At 46.1% G+C, this 22,179-nt stretch overlaps 1 protein-coding gene across 1 annotated transcript; it reads left to right on the forward strand.

The window, feature by feature from the left end:
• The first annotated feature begins 534 nt into the window (after positions 1 to 534).
• On the forward strand, positions 535 to 1,608 carry LOC109553973 (uncharacterized). Its single transcript, XM_019954293.2, has one exon. The coding sequence runs from the start codon at positions 535 to 537 to the stop codon at positions 1,606 to 1,608; it is 1,074 nt and encodes a 357-aa protein (XP_019809852.2).
• Positions 1,609 to 22,179: the final 20,571 nt, after the last annotated feature.

Genomic DNA, 22,179 nt, shown 5'->3' on the forward strand with positions numbered 1-22,179 from the left:
TTACTCCAAATCTCAGCATATTAAAAAATTAACATTTATTATCTCACAGAGTTTCAAGCTGTCAGGAATCTGAAAGCAACTTAGGGTCTCTCGCAAGATGCTAGTTACACTGAAAGCCCGGGCTACTCTAGGACTGGCTGAGACTGAAGATTTTGTCCCTAGGTTCATTCTTATGGTTGTTGGTAGACCTCAGGTCCTCACTGGATACTGGCTGGAAGCTTCAGTTCCGTGGCATGTGGGTCACTCTAGAAGGTAGCTCACAGCATGGCAGCTGGCTTTTCTCAGAGCAAGAGATTCAAGAACATGAGGTGAGGTGGAGGAAAAGAGAGTCCTCAGATTTCCTCCATCCAGCTAGTTTAAGCAGATATGAAATGTTTGTTACAGAATGACTGTTACAGAGTTATTTCTGGGAGACATAGAATTAAGCCTGACTACTACAAATTCAGGTCAAGTCATCCAAGAGATACACACAACCACACCATGAGACTGTTCTTGTAGAAACCCCACTGCTGCTTCTGCCTGCCCTTTGCATCTATGGAGCAGGGCCCAGAGAACAGATGCTCCACCACAGCGTCCAGGAAGATCAGCCTCTCCACACAGCATCCCTCATCCAACACCCACGTCCCTTACCCAACATGTGTCCCTCACCCGCCGCCCACGTCCCTCACCCACGACCCGTGTCCCTCACCCACCACCCGCGTCCCTCACCCTCTGCCCATGTCCCTCACCCTCCACCCGCGTCCCTCACCCTCTGCCTTCACCCCTCACCCTCTGCCTGTGGCCCTCACCCTCCACCCGCGTCCTTCACCCATGACCCACGTCCCTCACCCGCCTCAGCGTCCCTCACCCTCCACCTTCACCTATCACCCTCTGCCCACGTCCCTTATCCACAGCCCATGTCCCTCAACCGCCTCAGCGTCCCTCACCTGCCTCAGCGTCCCTCACCTTCCGCCCACGTCCTTCACCCTCCACCCACATCCCTCACCCGCCACCGGCGTCCCTCACCCGCCGCATTCACCCCTCACCCTCCGCCCGCATCCCTCACCCTCCACCCGCATCCCTCACCCGCCACCTTTACCCCTCACCCTCTGCCTGTGGCCCTCACCCTCCCCACGTGTCCCTCACCCGCCTCAGCGTCCCTCACCTTCCACCTTCACCCCCACCCTCCGCCAGCGTCCCCTACCCTCTGCCCGCATCCCTCACCCACTGCCTTCACCCCTCACCCTCCGCCTTCGTCCCTCACCTGCCGCCCGCATCCCTCACCCCATGACCCACGTCCCTCACCTGCCTCAGCGTCCCTCACCCTCCACCTTCACCCCTCACCCTCTGCCTGCGTCCCTCACCCGCCGCCTTCACCCCTCACCTCCGCCAGCGTCCCTCACCCTCTGCCCGCGTCCCTCACCTACTGCCTTCACCCCTCACCCTCTGCCTGCGGCCCTCACCCTCCACCTTTGTCCCTCACCTGCTGCCCGCGTCCTTCACCCCACGACCCACATCCCTCACCTGCCTCAGCGTCCCTCACTCGCCGCCTTCACCCCTCACCCTCTGCCTGCGGCCCTCACCCTCCACCCACGTCCCTCACCCTCTGCCCGCGTCCTTCACCCATGACCCGCGTCCCTCACCCACCTCAGCGTCCCTCACCCTCCACCTTCACCCATCACCCTCTGCCCGCGTCCCTCAACCACAGCCCATGTCCCTTACCTGCCTCAGCATCCCTCACCCTCTGCCCGCATCCCTCACCCTCCACCCGTGTCCCTCACCCACCGCCCGAGTCCCTCACCCTCCACCCGTGTCCCTCACCCACCGCCCGAGTCCCTCACCCTCGGCCCGCGGCCCTCACCCTCTGCCCGTGACCGTCACCCTCCGCCCGCGTCCCTCACCCTCTCCCACGTCCTTCACCCTCCGCCTTCGTCCCTCATCCACTACCTGCATTTTGTCATCCAGGTCTCAGAAGGCATGTCTAGGTCACAGGCAGAATCCTAACTACAGAGAAGTCTGTAAATTATTATTAGCAGAGTCACTGCTGCTACACTGAGAATCTATGTCTGAAGAGGGACAGGATGATGAGAGACGTCAGCAGGCACATTCTCCTGTGACTGTGGGTGTCTGAAACTTTGAATACTCCAAATAGAACACCTTTGAACCACGAAGTCAAGAGACCCTGGAATGAAAAACAGAGGGTGATAGAAAACTGGAAGAAGGCAACAGTTTAAAACAGAAAAAGAATTAAGGACTCTTTATACTCATATGAAGGGTGGCCCATTTATAGGGGGAAAAAAAAAACCAGTAAAACTAGAATTTTCTCAATTCTTCCCAGTTTCAAATATTCTCTCCCATAGTCAACGTATTACACATACTCTTGACAGACGTTGTGTCCTAGTTGTTTTAATAGTATTTTTACACCTCCAATTTCTACATGGTAATCCTACCACTACTCTTTTGGGCAGACTCTCTTCTTTGAACTCTTCAGAGAATGAATCTACGATCTTCCTCACTTTGTGGATGCACCTGGAATCTAACTCCTGCTTAAACAAACTTGTAGCCAATTCTCCAATGCTTAGCCTCATATTTATCCCATCTTTCCAGAAGGACTTGGTGCCACCCTGTCTGAGTCTGTAAAGGGTCCCATGGTGTAAATAGGCCCTTGACTTTTCCCCAGAATTTTTTTTCTGCTCACCCAGAATTAGCCCTATTCCATTCCATCTTCCAAAATTTTGTTTCTATCATATCTTTTCTCCTCTATTAATCCTTAAGAGTGTGTGCTTTAAAAAAAAAAAAAATCCTCTTATCATTGTTAATTTAGAGGGGTTTCAAGAGGGAACAGATCTGAATGGGTATGTTCAACCTGCCTCCTTCAATCAGAAGTCCAGGCCTTGGATTTGGCTCCCCATTTTAAATAAACTTCAATCACTTTATCACTTTTGGTTGAGCATGAGAGTGAAGTGAAAGTGTTAGTCACTCAGTCATGTCCAACTCTTTGTGACCCCATGGACTGCAGTCCGCAAGCCGCCTCTGTCCATGAAATTTTCCAGGTAAGAATACTGGAAGGGATAGCCATTTCCTTTTCCAGGGGATCTTCCTGACCCACGGATTGAATCCGAGTCTCCTGCATTGCAGGCAGACTTTTTACCATATACATTTCCTTAAACTTGTCCAGGAGTCTTTCATACTCTAGACCTGGGTTTGGGAGCAGAATGGATGGTGTTCATCATCTGAGAAATGAATCACCTGTCTCCACCGCTTTCCATGAGGATTTCAGGTGTTTCCCCAAAAAGGATTTGCCTCTAATGGCCCAAACTTTGGGAAAATCCTTTTTAGGCAAAGTATCTGTCATATCCATGTTTAATCACATTACTTATCAATCAAATGAATGGATTGGTTGAGCAGTAAAGAGTGGGACTCAGTTGTCTTTCTATGGGGAGTTGTCTAATGCAGAGATTCTCAAACACCCATCCACAAGTGTTTCCACCAATTCACAACAAAAGGAGAAAAATGGGACTGTTGTATTAATGTCCATTCAGTGAAATACATTCAATGTATAAGGCTACTTTGTTGTTAATCCTTCCCACTTTAATGTTAAATTATTTTAATGCCATGCTGGAAAGTGTAGATTTTAGAGTTTATTGTTTTACTGATTTTTGTTTCTCAGCAAAATAAAACATTGTTGACCTTCTGTTAGCTAATTGTTAAAATTTTCACATTTCCATGAAATTCTTGAGCCTGGGAGCTGTGGGTACAATAGGAGTTCTCAGTGGAAAGGACTTTTGGAGCCATGGAGGGGCATGAATGGGGCCAGCAGTGGGTGAAACAGTGGTGTCAGCAAGCTGTGGTTTGAAATCTTCCCACAGCTGCCCATTCTTCTTCTCCATTCCCATTACCCTCTCTGAGGTCACACCAGCTCTAAATGCCTACACACCACACTGTCCAAACTGAGAACTGCCTGTCTCCTATGAATGCTGTGGCGTGTTGAGGGGTGTTCCGGGAAAGAGACTGGGGGGGCCACTCATCACTGTGTGTCAGGTTTTATTACCTGGTCTCTCACGGGGGTGTTTTTGCCTCATCTTGGTTCAACATTCTGGGACTTCTTTTCTACATATGACAACTTGACATATTCTGGCTATAAAGGCAAAGTGATACCGGAGAAGGAACTCTGGACTCAGAGCCAGAAACAGGACACCACTTTCCAGCCATGCGACGGGGGCAACCTCTCTGACCTCAGTTTCCTCATCTGCAAAATAAACATAATGATGCCACCTTCATGGACTTGTTGCAGGAATTAATTATTTTAACATAGGTTTTAGTCCATTTGGGGGGCTATTGCAAAAGTACCATAGATTGGCTTGAACAACAACCATTTATTTCTCACAGTTCTGGAAGCTGGTTAAGCCCGAGATAAAGGTATTAGCAGATTCTGTGTCTGGTGAGAGCCTCCTTCTTGGTTCATGCATGTGTGTGCTCAGTCACTAAGTCATGTCCAATTCTTTGTGACCCTGTGGACTGTAGAACACCAGGCTCCTCAGTCCATGGGATTTTCCAGACAAATAATACTGGAGTGGGTTGCCATTTTCTTCTCCAGGGGATCTTCCCAATCCAGGGATCGAAACTGCATTTCCCGCATCTCCTGCATTGCAGTTGAATCCTTTACTACTGAGCCATCGTTGCCTTCTTTCTGTGTGTCCTCACATGGTGGAAGGGGCAAGGGAAATCTCCTGGGTCTCTTTTATAAGGTCACTACTCCCATTCAGGAGGCCTCCAACCTCATTACCTTATCATCCACCTCCTAACACCATCACAGTGGGGCTCATGATTAAGCACATGAATTGGGAGGGGACACATATACTCAGTCTATAGCAGGATGGAAAAGCAAGCATGGTCTCTAGCATCTCAACAGTGCTCAACAAATGTTATTTGAATCTGATGGTAAGAAAATAAGAGCTGAGAGCAGTTTTCCCCCCAAACTCCGATTCCCGTAAGAGGGAATATTGAGGCAGAAGAAGTAGCCACTGGTGGAGTTGCAAATGTGGATTATAGGTTAAGTAGGCAGCTATGAAGCAGATCATGATTCCTCAGCTCATGTCCCTCATCCAGGACTAGTGTTCCCACTCTCTGCTCACAACCTCCTCACCCTGAATCCCTCAGTCACTGGCTCACTTGGCTTCCCTCTTAAGTTTCATTCCTTGTTTAAAATATGTGTGCGTGTGTGTGTGTGTGTTAATGTATTTGACTGCACAGGACTTACTTGTGACACATAGGATCTTCGATCTTCAGTGTGGCATGTGGCGTCTTCAGTTGTTGTTGCCTGTGGGATTTGTTTTTTAATTGCAGTGTACAAGATCTTTAGTTGTGGCATACAAACTCAGTTGTGGCATGTGGAAATCAAACCCAGCCCCCTGAGTTAGGAAAGTGGAGTCTTAGCCACTGGCCTGCCAGGAAAGTCCCTTTAACACTCATCCTTATGTTGTAACACCTGGGATTTAATAACTGGATCATGGAGCTGCTTGAAAACCCACTGGGCCCTGCCTCTGTTGTTCTCAGAATCCCTGGGTACCACAAGTCTACTCTGACCCACCCAGTCTTCCCCCTGCTCCCCATCCACAACCTATGAGAACAATTGAACCACAAACACATGAGAAACCCAAGTCACCAGACATTTGGTCGGTCTTCCTGCCTCCATACCCAGCAAAGCCCTTCTTTTGGGGTCAAGTAGGGCCTATCCCTCAGAGAAGGCAATGGCACCCCACTCCTGTACTCTTGCCTGGAAAAATCCCATGGACAGAGGAGCCTTGTAGGCTGCAATCCATGGAGTTGCTAAGAGATGGACACGACTGAGTGACTTCCCTCTCACTTTTCACTTTCATGCATTGGAGAAGGAAATGGCAACCCACTCCAGTGTTCCTGCCTGGAGAATCCCAGGGACGGGGGAGCCTGGTGGGCTGCTGTCTATGGGGTCGCACAGAGTCGGACGTGACTGAAGTGACTTAGCAGCAGCAGCAGCGGGGCCTCTCCCTAGGCTTTCCAAGTGGCAGTAGTGGTAAAGAACCCTTCTGCTAATGCAGGAGACTTACGAGACTCAGGTTCAATCCCTGGATTCAGAAGATCCCCTGGCAGAGGGCATGGCAACCTACTCCAGTATTTTTGCCTGGAGAACCCCATGGACAGAGGAGCCTGGTAGGCTATGGTCTATAAAGTCACAACAATTGGGCATGACTGAAATGTGTCCAAACATTGACCCCCACCTCAAAGAGCACAGCACAGGGTCTGTCCCCAGGTAAAGCTGACTCTGTCAGACAGTATTGCCTGCCCAAATGAGTCTGGTCTGATTCCTCAGTCTAAACTTGAGCTATTACAACTAGCTAGTGAGAAAGATATATCAGTTTTAGGAACTAAAAAACCATGTCCTCTTAGCACATCTCAGTGTAGTATGAAAACGTTGACCCCACCTCAAAGAGAGGGTAGGTTATCCACTTACCAATGTCTCTCCTACAGGACCTTGTCAGTTTTCCTCACTATTGCATTCCCAGAGACTAGCACATAATAATAATTAAAGAATTTTTTGAAGAATGGATAAGTGAACAAAAATGAAAGAATGAAAGTGGGGGTGAAAGAAAAGACATCTCTTCTATCAACAACATCATGAAAGGAGAGCTGAGGGCGATAGGTGGGAATCTGGGCAAATTCAAAGGGACAGAGTTAGGAGGCAGAGTTAGTCTCCACAAGGTGTCTCTTTCTTTATCTTGAGTTGGGGGTGAGGGATTATCTCCTGAAAGGGAGGGGTGGCAAGGAACAGGAAATAGGATTGAGGGCAGAAGTGAAGGTTTGAGACAGTTGCTGTGGGGGGTGGACTAGTGTCCACTAGAGCCTTGTGGAGGGGTCCTGGGCAGCAGAGTGGCCTGGCCAATCATGATGCCAGGGCAGCAGGTGCCATCAGCCCCGAAAGGGAACAGACGGGACAAAGCCTAATTCCAGGAAGAGTTATGAGGAGTAAGACTTGCAGATAGAGCTAGTCAACTCAGATCAAGAATTTGTGAGGCTCCTACTATGTCCTAAACCTGCTCACTGAGTACAAAGAAAAATTGGAGAGCTTGACCGCAAGGAGATCCAACCAGTCCATCCTAAAGGAGATCAGTCCTGGGTGTTCACTGGAAGGACTGATGCTGAGGCTGAAACTCCAATACTTTGGACACCTCATGTGAAGAGTTGACTCATTGGAAAAGACCCTGATGCTGGGAGGGATTGAGGGCAGGAGGAAAAGGGGACGACAGAGGATGAGATGGCTGGATGGCATCACCAACTCGATGCACGTGAGTTTGGGTGGACTCCGGGAGTTGGTGGTGGACTGGGAGGCCTGGCATGCTGCGATTCATGGGGTCGCAAAGAGTCAGACATGACTGAGTGACTGAACTGAACTGAGATTTGGAGGAACTAGAAAATGCATCAAGTATGGGGGAGTCATAAATGCCTAAGTAAAACCACAAGAAGTCTCAGACAGCGACTCAATTGTGAATGTGAATGCAAAGGATGCAAAGACCAAAGGTGTTTTCTCTTCTCCCTTTTCATTCTCCTTTTAAACCAAAATTCACATCCTTGTCTTCATGTCCAGAATTCTCCAGCAAATATGACCAACACTCAGTAGTCCTGTATCGCCACCTGGTGGGATTTCAGTGTACAGTGTTAGTCGCTCAGTCGTGTCCAACTCTTTGAGATCCCACAGACTGTAGCCCACCAGGCTACTCTGTCCATGGAGCTCTCCAGGCAAGAATAGTGGAGTGGATTGCCATTTCCTTCTCCAGGTGAGATTTCAAGGTATTACATATTTAGCTTCCAGAGGAAAAGATTCTATTCATAGATTATAAGACCAGGAGAACAAAGTGCATTCATTCAGCAATATTTATTCCCTAAAACTCTGTAACAGTCACAAGCAATACAAACAGATATCTTCAAGTTTCTTCCAACTTAATAAGAAAAAAAATGTAATAGTTTATTAGGACTTATATTAATTTATAAATTGAAAGTGTATATGAATTCAAATTTAATAAGAACTAAGACCTGAAGACCTGATAGCTGAATTATGATTCCTTATAGAAGAGAACCAGAGAAGGCAATGGCACCCCACTCCAGTACTCTTGCCTGGAAAATCCCATGGATGGAGGAGCCTGGTGGGCTGCCGTCTATGGGGTCGCACAGAGTCAGACACGACTGAAGTGACTTAGCAGCATAGAAGAGAACATAGTGTCCACTATTAAACAGAAAATAAAAAGTCTAGTCCATCCATGAAAACTGTTTTGGTTTCTGAGCCTACTCTCATCTTCTCTGGCTTCCCAAATTTTACTCCAGCCAGGTACAACAAAATCCCACATCTTCAAAGGTGCTAACAGGCAAGGCAACTCTAGGCACAAAAGGGAGAATCAACTGAAGTCAAAAGTTCTGAACTTGAGCTAAACAAAGAAAAGTGAGCTTGAGCAAGTCTCTTTTTGGCTGCACTGAGTCTTATTGTGCACGTGGGCTCAGTAATTGTGGTATTCGGGCTTAGTTGTCCCCTGGAATTTGGGATCTGAGTTCCCTGACCGGGGGTTGAACCCGTCTCCTGCATTGGAAGGCAGATTTTTAACTGCTAGCTTACCAGAGAAGTCCTGAGAAAGTCTTTTATGTTTCTGAGTTTGGATCCTTATTAGTGAAATGTAATTTAAAATATTTACCTTTGGGGATGGTTACAAGGATTAAATGGAGAAGGCAATGGCACCCCACTCCAGTACTCTTGCCTGGAAAATCCCATGGACAGAGGAGCCTGGTAGGCTGCAGTCCATGGGGTCGCTAAGAGTCGGACACGACTGAGCGACTTCACTTTCACTTTTCACTTTTCACTTTTCACTTTCATGCATTGGAGAAGGAAATGGCAATCCACTCCAGTGTTCTTGCCTGGAGAATCCCAGGGACGGAGGAGACTGGTGGGCTACCGTCTATGGGGTCACACAGAGTCGGACATGACTGAAGTGACTTAGCAGCACAAGGATTAAATAAGGCAATAAAGCAGGAAACACACTTTAAAGTACTTAAAATGTGGTTATTACTGATATGGGTCAGTAATAGGAAAAATGAGAAAGGAAAAATGCATCCCTTTCTCACTGATGAGCTATCACTGGCCCAGATAAATGAGGGAAAGTTGAGGTCAATGCTGTGAACATCTTATCAAAGATCTCTTGCTAATTTATTTAGTTTAATTAATTAATTAATTTTGACTGCACTGGGTCTGTGTTTCTGCTCAAGGGCTTTCTCTAGCTGCAGTGAGCAGGAGCTACTCTTCATTGGAGTGCATGGGCTTCTCATTGCTGTGGCTTTTCTTGTGGTGGAGCCCGGGTTCTAGGGCACACAGGCTTAGTAATTGCAGCACATGGACTTAGTTGCCTCGTGGCATGTGGGATCTTCCTGGACCAAGGACGAACCCATGGCCCTTGCATTAAAAGGCAAATTCTTAACCACTAGACCACCACAGAAGTCCTAAGAATGTTTGCATTTCAAAAAAAAAAACTACATAGAAAAATTGTATGTATGGCAGACAGATTCTACCTTTTATAATCACATCAAAAATATGAAGCACCTGGGAATAAATAAAAGTTGTGCAAGGTTTTAACAAAGAAAATTACCAAACTTATTGAGACACATTAAAGATAATTGAATTAAATTAAGATAGATCATGTTCATGGATTGTAAGATGCAATATTGTAAAAATGTCAATTCTTTCAAATCAACTATCGAGTTGATGCAGTTCCAGTCAAAATTACAACAGTTTTTTTAATAACATTTGACAAGTTAATCCTCAAATTTTTGTGGAGATGCAAAGGGAAAGGGACAGGCAAGATGCAAGAAGAACCAGAAGAGGGGAACACGGAGGACTCGGACTACCAGGTATCAAGGCTTGCTGTGAAGCTATAATGTTTAAAACAGTATGGCTTGGTACAGGGTCAACAGATAGACCTATACAACAAAGTCCAGAAAAAGGACTTTATATTATATGAGCACTTGATACATGATAGAGGCTGGCAAAAGACAGTTTTTCAGTGAGTGCTGCTAAGACAATTAACTCCCCATATAGGTTAAACGTATAGATTGCACTTCCCTGTTGGCTCAGCTGGTAAAGAATCTGCTTGCAATGTGGGAGACCTGGGTCCAATCCCTGGGTTGGGAAGATCCCCTGGAGAAGGAAACAAATACCCACTCTAGTACTCTGGGCTGGAGAATTCCATGGACTGAATAGTCTATGAGGTCACAAAGAGTCGGACACGACTGAGTGACTTTTTTAAATTAATGACTGGGTTCTTTGGTAGCTCAGACTGTAAAGAATCTGCCTGCAATGCAGGAGACCCAGGTTCAATCCCTGGGTCAGGAAGATTCCCCTGGAGAAAGGAATGGCAACTCACTCCAGTATTCTTACCTGGAGCATTCCATAGACAGAGGAGCCTGGCAGGCTACAGTCCATGGGGTCACAAAGAGTCAGACATGACTGAGCAACTTTCATTTCATAGGTTAAACAGAGATCAATTCCTGGTGTATCCAAGTCCTTAAGTTAAAAGGCAAAATTATAACACTTAAAGAAGATAAAAATAGGAGGATATCTCCATGACTCTGGACTAGGAAGCTTTATTAAAATAAGTATAAAATAGGTGAGTGTGTGTGTGTTAGTCACTCACTTGCATCTGACTTACTCTTTGTGGGCCCATGGACTGTAGCCTCCCAGGCTCCTCTGTCCATGGAATTCTCCAGGCAAGAATACAGGAGTGGGTGACCATTCCCTTCTCCAGGGAACCTTCCTGACCCAGGGATTTAACCTGAGTCTTCTACATTGCAGGCAGATTCTTTACCATCTGAGCCACCAGGGAAGCCCTAACTGTTAAAGAAAGCACTGATAAATTTTGACTATATCAGAGTTAAGAAGCTCTATTCATCAAAATATACCTTAAGGGAATGAAAAGGCAAACCACAAATTTAAGACATACATAACTAATGAAGGATTCATATTCAAAATAAAGTACTCTTTCAAATCAGTGAGAAAAAAAAAATCCCATAGAAAAATAGTAAAGGTATTGGTGTGGAATCAGTATTTTTAAATATATATATATATATTTAATAACCTTTACAGGGAAACCCTAGATTACAATGACAATGATATAATGCTACAGACTCATCAAATAGGCAAACATTTCTAAAGTTGGTATTATTAAGTGTTTTGGGGGATGTATAGTAACCAGAATTTTCATACATTGCTGTTGGGGATTAAATTGGCACAAATGCTTTGGAAAAATGAGTTATCTACTAAATTTGAATGCATGTGTATTTTGTTGTATATCTAAATTTGAATGTATGTATATTGTCTTGGCAGGAAAGTTATGACAAACGTAGACAGTGTTTAAAAGCAGAGACATTAATCTGCCAACAAAGGTCCATATAGTCAAGGCTATGGTCTTCCCAGTGGTCACGTACAGTTGAGAGAGCTGGACCATAAAGAAGGCAGGGTGCTGAAGAATCGATGCCTTCGAACTGTGGTGCTGGGTAAGACTCCTGAGAGTCCCTTGGACAGCAAGACGATCAAACCAGTTAATCTTAAGGAAAATAAACTCTGAATACTCATTAGAAGGACTCATGCTGAATCTGAAACTCCAGTACTTTGGCCGTCTGATGCAAACAGCTGATTCATTGGAAAAGTCCCTAATGCTGGGAAAGATTGAGGGCAGAAGAAGGCATCAGAGAATGAGAAGACTGGATGGCATCACCAATGCAATGGACATGAACTTGGGCAAACTTCGGGAGATGGTGAGGGACAGGGAGGCCTGGCATGCTATAGTCCATGGGGTCGCAGAGTCAGACATGACTGGGCGACTGAACAACAACATGTATATTTTCACTCTTAGATACATTTCTTAGAGAAACATACATACAACTGCAGCAGAATACATGTATACGAATATTCACAGAAGCATTTCTCAGGAGTCAAAACACCGCAGACCACCCAAATACCCATCAAGAATGTAAAAGAAAAGTAAATGATGGTATTCATACACAGCTGGGTTCAGAAAAGCATTTCCTGTGAAGGGCCAGAGAATAAACATTCTAGTGCTTTGTAGGTCTGTGTCTCAAAATCTTAGTCTTTTTCTCCCCAACTTTATAAATATAAAAAAGCATTCTTAACTCATGGACTATATAAAAACATGGCCCATGGACCGTGGGTTGCCAACCCCTGATGTAGAGGAAAACTACAGAGCATTGAAAACAAATGAACTACAGCTATCTGCAACCCTGTAAATGATTCTTACAAACATGACACTGAGCTAAAGAAAAACACAAATATGCACATATATACAAATCATATATAGAAAATCATAAACAAAACCTACAAAAATATACTTCTGTTCACATAAAATAAGCACAATGACACTATAGGATTTAGACATGTACAAACAGGCCTTAAAACCACAAAGAAATGCAGGAAAGTAGTTACCATACATATCAGGATCATGGACACTTACATGTGAGGGAGGGGACTGTGACCTGAAAGGGACCTCTGGGCTCTGCCAATATTTTATTTCTCAGCCTGGATAATGGTAACAGAGGTATTGGCCTTATCATTATATATTAACTCATGTGTTTGTGTTTGTTAATTCTCAAACTGTGTGTTTATGTTTTATGCATTTTCCTGTGGATACTGTGTTTGGACAGTATCAATTGAGCTTGAAGTTGAGGTTGACAAAGACAACAGTGCAGGAAAGAATAGAAGAGAAACCTACAATCAGATGACCTACTGCTCAAGCAACAAGGAAGAGGAACTGAGAGGAAGATGTCCCTGAGGAAAGAGGAGGCTGGCCGTGTTCAAACATATGGAATTCAAAGGTGGGGTAGCCACTGGGCCAGAGAAGCCCTGGTTAGAAGCAGCACTGGGCAGTGGCAAGAGGGCTGCCTAATTTTTCTGGTTCTGATGGGAACTGGGACTGGAAAGTCACTCTACAGATTCCAGCAGAGCACAGACACCAGAGAGGCTGGAAGGGCCACTGGAAGAAAAGAACAGGACTGACGAGGTGGGACAAGGCAGCTTGGAGCAGCCTGAACAGTGGAAACGGTGAGCAGTTTATACCCTCTCTGTGCCTCACTCTCCACACTCCCTCCTGGGCACAGGGAACCATGCAGGAGAGCTTGTGCAGAGGGACAAACATTTTAACATGCAAACTCTTTTTTTCCCTACTTTTGGATGCACTGTGTGGCATGTGGCTCTTAGTTCCCTGACCAGGGATCAACCCCATGCCCCTTGCAGTAGGAGCACAAAGTCTTAACACTAGACTGCCAGGAAGTCCATAAAATACATGTGAAAGTGCGAGTTGGTTGCTCAGTCATGTCCGACTCTTTGCGACTTTTTAAAAAACCTACTTTTTAAGTTTGTCATACAGATCAAGAAATTGAGAATCAAGGAAGTTAAGAGATGTGTCTAAGGTGACAGATTAGTAAATGGTACAGATGAGATTGGGGGCTAGGACCCCATCTTATCAATGCTGTAGTCAGCCTCCCTCCCCCACACTGCCAAAAGCCAAAACAGAACAAATAGGGGAGGCTGAGAGACAGACAAGGACAGAGAGACACAAAGGGACAGAGATTGATTTTAAGGAGTCGACTCATGCCAGTGGCAGGTGTGAACTCAGCAGAACAGACCCTGGGGCTATATGCTCAAGCAGGATTTCTATGATTCAATATTGAAGCAGAACTGCTTCTTCAGAAAATCTCAGTATTTGCTCTTAAGGCCTTTGACTGATTGTGTGAGGCCCACCCACATTGTGAAGGGCAATCACCTTTACTTAAAGTCAGCAGATTATAAGTGCTAATCACTTTCACAGACACCTTTACAGTAACATCTAGATTAGTATTTGAACAAGTTGGCATCATACTTTGGTGAAGTTTTCTGTGGGTTTTCGGTTGGGGAAGCACACTATACGGCTTGTGGGATCTTAGTTTCCCAACTAGGGATTGAAAGCCCTGAGTTCTAACCACTGGGCTGCCAGGGAAGTCCCTGTAGCGTAGTCATATAAAATTAACCATCACAGCTGGACATGAGAACCCCCCATTGACAGACTGGCCTAGCATATGGTGATTGAGTTAACTTAGGCAGGTGTCCCAGGTAGGAAGCATGGCCACATTAGTGTTCCCACCATACAGCCAGGAGAATGAGGCAAGGCCGTATTGACTGACCTGTCCTGGTAATTAGCATCAAGGCTGGGTCTGCCCCTGTCTCCAGATTCCAATGCCTGGCTCTTTTCTTCTGGCCACACCATTCTCTGTAGCTGCTCCTCACTTTCCCTCTGCTCCAGGGTGGCCCAGGCACTAAGCCCAAGCTTGCCAGGCTTGGTTGGGCCTTGCAGTCCTGGCCTGTTTCACCCTCCTAATGAGAACACTGAACTGTATTGGAAATTAATTTCTTTTTGCTAGAGTGTTCAACAGAACTATACTGGGCATGTTTAATGCTAAAACAGACAATCTCCTGTACCAAAAATGGCCTCCCTTCTCTGTGGGCACAAAAAAACCACCAGTCATCCTTTGGCTCGAAGGTCTGCAGAGAGAAGTCTTCTCTCTCCCACTTTTCTCGTGGCCTGGTGAAGGACAGGGAAGCCTGGTGTGCTGCAGTTGATGGGGGTCACAAAGAGTCAGACACAACTGAGCAACTGAACAACAACCTGTGAAGGACAGTCCCCTGCTTAGAAAAGCTAAGCCACACTCCACTTGTGGGTTCAAACCTAGCAAGCATGTTTGGGCCACTGTTGGCTAGGGACCAGTTTCATATCAGGAACAAACTGCATCTTGGGAAATTATTCATCCTAATAGAAGAACCCCTCATATTTGGGGGCAGGTGTTTCAGCAACAATGGAGAGAGACATGAATCTCAATGTCGGGTGATGCCTACCTCTCAGATCGTACATTGGGAGGTGTGATGAGGAGTGTGGACCAAGAAGCCAACGAGTGGGTGTCTAATACCTCCATAGGACAGCGGCTCTGTGGCTGGTGAGGGCATGTAGCGCCCATGGGAGTGAGATGTGCTTGTCCTCTTGGAGTAAGGGCTACAGCTCTTAGAGACATGAAGGAGAAAAGGTGAGCGATGGTCTCTTCCAGAGAGAGATGACTAGAAAAGCTTAGTGAATCCTAGGTCAGTTCAGATCAGATCAATTCCCTTCTATGTACCAGCCCGGGAGGCGCACAGATGAACAACACACAGCCCTTGTCTTCTCAGAACGGAAGGACTGGCGGGGGAAATAGACAATATCAATAAGAGTAAGTGCTGTGAGAGAAACATGCTCAGGGTGCCATAGGAGCCTGGTGGCGGGGCACCCCATCCCACAAAGGGGTCTGGCTACCAGAAGGAATTGACACTTGAGCTGATCAAGTATGAGCAAGAATTTACTCTTGCAGAGCTTCCTTGGTAGCTCAGTGGTAAAGAATCTACCTGCCAATGCAGGAGACATGGCTTTGAGCCCTGATCCGGGAAGATTCCACATGTCGTGGAGCAACTAAACCTGTGCACCACAACTACTGACCCTGCACTCTACAGCCCGGGAAACGCAACTACTGAGTCCACATGCCGCAACTACTGAAGCCTATGCACCCTAGAGCCGGTGCCCTGCAGCAGAGAAGCCTCCGCACGGAGAAGCCCGTGCCCTGCAGCAAGAGAAGCCTCAGCACGGAAAAGCCTGTGCCCTGAAGCAAGAGAAGCCTCTGCACGGAGAAGCCCGTGCCCTCCAGCAAGAGAAGCCTCAGCACGGAGAAGCCCGTGTTCTGCAACAAGAGAAGCCTCCGCACGGAGAAGCCCGTGCCCTGCAGCAAGAGAAGCCTCAGCACGGAGAAGCCTGTGCCCTGAAGCAAGAGAAGCCTCAGCACGGAGAAGCCCGTGTTCTGCAACAAGAGAAGCCTCAGCACGGAGAAGCCCGTGCCCTGCAGCAAGAGAAGCCTCAGCACGGAGAAGCCCGTGTTCTGCAACAAGAGAAGCCTCCGCACGGAGAAGCCCGTGCCCTGCAGCAAAGAGTAGGCCCCGTTCTTCACAACTAGAGAAAAGCCCGCGCAGCAGTGAAGACCCAGTGCAGCCAAAAATAAATAAATAAAAATTTTAAAAAGAATTTACTCATGGAAGAAAGTGAGACAAACACTCAGGCAGAAACAACGGTGTAAATGAAGACCCAGAAGCATTAACAGCAGGGGTGAGTTAAGGAAACAAGCTGAGAGTTCATAGGTCAGAAAATAGGAAGATAGAAGGCCAAGGAGCTAAGGCCAGTAGTGAGAGGGAGGGGCCACGCTCTGTGATCAAACTAGTAAACAGGTTAGACTTTATTCTATAAGCTATAAAGAGGCCCAACAGACTTTAAGTAGGAGTATGAGTCCACTGGAGAAGGGAATGGCAAACCACTTCAGTATTCTTGCCTTGAGAACCCCATAAACAGTATGAAAAGGCAAAATGATAGGATACTGACCGGGGAACTCCCTGGGTCAGTAGGGGCCCAATATGCTACTGGAGATCAGTGGGGAAATAACTCCAGAAAGAATGAAGGGATGGAACCAAAGCAAGAAGAATACCCAGCTGTGGATGTGACTGGTGATAGAAGCAAGGTCCGATGCTGTAAAGAGCACTATTGCATAGGAACCTGGAATGTCAGGTCCATGAATCAAGGCAAATTGGAAGTGGTCAAACAAGAGATGGCAAGAGTGAATGTTGACATTCTAGGAATCAGCGAACTGAAATGGACTGGAATGGGTGAATTTAACTCAGATGACCATTGTATCTACTACTGCAGGCAGGAATCCCTCAGAAGAAATGGAGTGGCCATCATGGTCAACAAAAGAGTCCGAAATGCAGTACTTGGATGCAACCTCAAAAATGACAGAATGATCTCTGTTCGTTTCCAAGGCACACCATTCAATATCACGGTAATCCAAGCTTATGCCCCAACCAGTAACGCTGAAGAAGCTGAAGTTGAACGGTTCTATGAAGACCTACAAGACCTTTTAGAACTAATATCCAAAAAAAGATGTCCTTTTCATTATAGGGGACTGGAATGCAAAAGTAGGAAGTCAAGAAACACCTGAAGTAACAGGCAAATTTGGCCTTGGAATACAGAATGAAGCAGGGCAAAGACTAATAGAGTTTTGCCAAGAAAATGCACTGGTCATAGCAAACACCCTCTTACAACAACACAAGAGAAGACTCTCTACATGGACGTCACCAGATGGTCAACACTGAAATCAGATTGATTATATTCTTTGCAGCCAAAGATGGAGAAGCTCTATACAGTCAGCAAAAACAAGACCAGGAGCTGACTGTGGCTCAGACCATGAGCTCCTTATTGCCAAATTCAGACTTGAATTGAAGAAAGTAGGGAAAACCACTAGACCATTCAGGTATGACCTAAATCAAATCCCTTATGATGATACAGGGGAAGTGAGAAATAGATTTAAGGGCCTAGATCTGATAGATAGAGTGCCTGATGAGCTATGGAATGAGGTTCATGACATTGTACAGGAGACAGGGATCAAGACCATCCCCATGGAAAAGAAATGCAAAAAAGCAAAATGGCTGTCTGAGGAGGCCTTACAAAGAGCTGTGAAAAGAAGAGAAGTGAAAAGCAAAGGATAAAAGGAAAGATATAAACATCTGAATGCAGAGTTCCAAAGAATAGCAAGAAGAGATAAGAAAGCCTTCCTCAGCGATCAATGCAAAGAAATAGAGGAAAACAACAGAATGGGAAAGACTAGAGATCTCTTCAAGAAAATCAGAGATACCAAAGGAACATTTCATGCAAAGATGGGCTCGATAAAGGACAGAAATGGTATGGACCTAACAGAAGCAGAAGATATTAAGAAGAGATGGCAAGAATACACAGAAGAAGTGTACAAAAAAGATCTTCATGATCCAGATAATCACGATGGTGTGATCACTCACCTAGAGCCAGACATCCTGGAATGTGAAGTCAAGTGGGCCTTAGAAAGCATCACTATGAACAAAGCTAGTGGAGGTGATAGAATTCCAGTTGAGCTATTCCAAATCCTGAAAGATGATGCTGTGAAAGTGCTGCACTCAATATGCCAGCAAATTTGGAAAACTCAGCAGTGGCCACAGGACTGGAAAAGGTCAGTTTTCATTCTGATCCCAAAGAAAGGCAATGCCAAAGAATGCTCAAACTACCACACAATTACACTCATCTCACACGCTAGGAAAGTAATGCTCAAAATTCTCCAAGCCAGGCTCCAGCAATACATGAACCGTGAACTTCCTGATGTTCAAGCTGGTTTTAGAAAAGGCAGAGGAACCAGAGATCAAATTGCCAACATCCGCTGGATCATGGAAAAAGCAAGAGAGTTCCAGAAAAACCTCTATTTCTGCTTTATTGACTATGCCAAAGCCTTTGACTGTGTGGATCACAATAAACTGTGGAAAATTCTGAAAGAGAATGGGAATACCAGACCACCTGATCTGCCTCTTGAGAAATTTGTATGCAGGTCAGGAAGCAACAGTTAGAACTGGACATCGAACAACGGACTGGTTCCAAATAGGAAAAGGAGTACGTCAAGGCTGTATATTGTCACCATGCTTATTTAACTTATATGCAGAGTACATCATGAGAAATGCTGGACTGGAAGAAACACAAGCGGGAATCAAGATTGCTGGGAGAAATATCAATAACCTCAGATATGCAGATGACACCATGCTTATGGCAGAAAGTGAAAAGGAACTAAAAAGCCTCTTGATGAAAGTGAAAGTGGAGAGTGAAAAAGTTGGCTTAAAGCTCAACCTTCAGAAAATGAAGATCATGGCATCCGGTCCCACCACTTCATGGCAAATAGATGGGGAAACAGTGGAAACAGTGTCAGACTTCATTTTTCTGGGCTCCAAAATCACTGCAGATGGTGACTGCAGCCATGAAATTAAAAGACGCTTACTCCTTGGAAGGAAAGATATGACCAACCTAGATAGCATATTCAAAAGCAGAGACATTACTTTGCCAACAAAGGTTCATCTAGTCAAGGCTATGGTTTTTCCTGTGGTGATGTATGGATGTTAGAGTTGGACTGTGAAGAAGGCTGAGCACTGAAGAATTGATGCTTTTGAACTGTGGTGTTGGAGAAGACTCTTGAGAGTCCCTTGGACTGCAAGGAGATCCAACCAGTCCATTCTGAAGGAGATCAGCCCTGGGATTTCTCTGGGAGGAATGATGCCAAACTCCAGTACTTTGGCCACCTCATGCAAAGAGTTGACTCATTGGAAAAGACTCTAATGCTGGGAGGGATTGGGGGCAGGAGGAGAAGGGGACCACAGAGGATGAGATGGCTGGATGGCATCACTGATTCGATGGACTTGAGTCTGAGTGAACTCCGGGAGTTGGTGATGGACAGGGAGGCCTGGCGTGCTGCGATTCATGGGGTTGAAAAGAGTTGGACATGACTGAGCGACTGATCTGACCTGATCTGATCTGATGGCCCATTTATAGAGTCCCAAATTGCAACAGGTATCATCAATTTCTATATGCCCACCCTCAAACTATTAGGTTCCAGAGTGGTCTTTCTAATGTACAAATCCAATGACATAGTATGCATGAGTGAATGAATCAGAAGAGTTATTCTAGAACAAAGAGAAAAGTTGTCAAGCTGCACTGAGGATCCAGCTGAGATTAGAAATCACGAATTTGCAATGACGTCAACCTCCACCGCTGTATCATTCTCTCCAGTAAGAAGCAAAAAAGTCACGTCTGTGAGATGGATACGAAGTTGGAATTTTGTCATGTCAGACCTGAGAGTGAAGGGTGTTGATGACATAGTAACTTTAAAAAAAAAAAGTTTTATTGATTTATTTTATTTATTGTTGATGGTGCTGGGTCTTCATTGCTTCACGGACTTTTCTCTAGTCACAGAGAGCGGAGGCTCTAGCTGCCACGTGCAGGCTTCTGTTTGCACTGGCTTCTCCTGTTGCTGCGCAGGGCTCTAGAGTGCTCAGGCTTCAGTAGTTGTGGAGCCCCGGCTCCAGAGCACAGACCCAGTGGTCGCAATACTCGGGCTTAATTTCTCTGCCATGTGGGATCTTCCCAGATCAGAGATCGAACTTGTATCTCCTGCACTAGCAGGCGGATTCTTCACTACCCAGCCACCAGGAAAGCCCCTGTGAGCCAGTAAATTTGAGGACTCACCATAAGCTGCAGGTTGGGGAAGAGGGAGCTTAGCACAGTGCCTGGCACATACTGGGGCTCAGTACATTTCTGTGGAATGGTGAGCTGAGAGGTACAGGGGTTTAAATCCCAGCAAGGGTGCCTCTTCTTCCAGTAAGACACACCCACTCTCCTGACCACAAACGTGGCCACGTGATCTCAGGCTGGCCAATCAGTGCTCCCCAGCTCCCTCACACAGGGATAGGCCTGAGGCAGTCCCTTGACCACAGCAGGCCCATCTGTGCTCTTCCCGGGCTGAAGTGGGGTAGCTGGAGGCTGGCCTTAGGCCTGTAGAGTTATGCCGGGAGAATGAGAGACTTGGGCTCCCCACAGCCATCTTCCCCACCACACAGAGAAACCCCCTCAACAGCAGTGCGGATAACAAGCAGAGCTGAGAGCTGAGTGAAATACTGTCCAGGGACATCCGAGACTACACAGCACCTTCGTGTGAATTAGGGAATTCCCTGGTGGTCTAGCAGTTGGGGGTCAGCACTTTCACTGCCACAGGCCTGAGTTCATTTCCTGGCTGGGGAACTAAGATCCTTCAAGCTTTGCAGAACTCAAGAAAAATAAGCAAATAAATAAGTATCTATAGATGTAGATACATAGATACAGATATCAGAGTACAACCTGAACAACCCTAAGTCATAGGCCCTGGAAATAGGAACAAAGGTGAATGCCCTCTGCCGTGCTCAGTAACCCTGGTCGTGGCCACTCTGAAGGAGTGTTCCAGCCCAAGTGGTCATCCTGCCATCTTAGAAAGGCTGGAATTGGAGAGTAGGGGGACAGGAACATGCCTCTGAGAGTCATAGGTGAGAGAAGCAGCCATTAAGGAGGCAAGGAGTGGTTGGGTCAGGGCACAGATTGCACTTGTGTGCACATATTCTCCTGAGCTTGTTCAGGGCCAAAGTGGCTTTATTAAAGAGGGGACTCTTGCTCACTGCTCCAGGACTTAGCTGAAACTATCTTACCTACCTGCAGATCTCATGTAGGTGAGTATGTAAATGACATGTATTTCACATACAATGCCATGGGGATGGTGCTTCCTTAAGATGTGGTGCCCTTGTGCAGTCCACAACCTGAACAACTGTACACAGGAACCCCAAGTCTGACAAGTTCCTCTGACCCTATTGTATCTCTGCCATTTCCAGTTGAAAAAAAAAAAACAAACAAACAAACATCAAAACTTCCTCTCTAAGCAAGCATAAAATGGGTTCTTACACTGGACAAGCCCTATTAATAAACACTGACAAACAAAGTGTAACCGAGAGATCAGGGCCCAGACTACAGGCTCCGGAGGTAAGAAAGTTATTTAAAATATCAGAGGTAGGGTTGATCTTGGTTACAGCAGAGTCAGAGATGGGCCCTGGGAGTGGGGTCTGAAGCAGATGGAGCGAAGGGGAGAAAGTTGAGCTTTGAGGCTAGGCCACGCTCACAGACACTGAAGTTCCCCAAGTGGGTTGCAAGCAAGAGGTAGAAAACCACCTCAGAGAATTATGGGTAATGTTCTTTCCCCTCAAACCCCTCCCCACTCTTTCCCACTTAAACTTGATTGGTTGGTTTGTCCCTAAATTTGCCTGGAAGCCCAGCTGCACCAGCTAATGAGGACTTTCTATCTCTGGGGCTGGGGGGAAGCCAAATAAAATCCAATATGTTAACTCCCAGGACTTCCCTGGTGGCTCAGCAGTAAAGAACATGCCTGCAATGCAAGAGACCAAGTTTCAATCTCTGGGTCGGGAAGATCCCATGGAGGAGGAAATGGCAACCCACCCCAGGATTCTTACTTGAGGAATTCCATAGACAGAGGAGCCTGGTGGACTATAGTCCATAGGGTCGCAAAGAGTCGGACACGACTGAAGTGAGTTAGCATGTACATAGTATTATGAGGAAACAAATACAACTGGGCTTAGAGTAATTGATATGGCAAACAAGTTTTAAAAATTATTGCTGTTGGATGAGGGGAGACTGG

This window comes from Bos indicus, chromosome 29 (assembly GCF_029378745.1).
Source record: "Bos indicus isolate NIAB-ARS_2022 breed Sahiwal x Tharparkar chromosome 29, NIAB-ARS_B.indTharparkar_mat_pri_1.0, whole genome shotgun sequence".
Lineage (NCBI taxonomy): Eukaryota > Metazoa > Chordata > Mammalia > Artiodactyla > Bovidae > Bos > Bos indicus.

Coding starts and splice junctions, on each gene's coding strand:
- LOC109553973 (XM_019954293.2), top strand. CDS start 535: ATGGAGCAGGGCCCAGAGAACAGATGCTCCACCACAGCGTCCAGGAAG.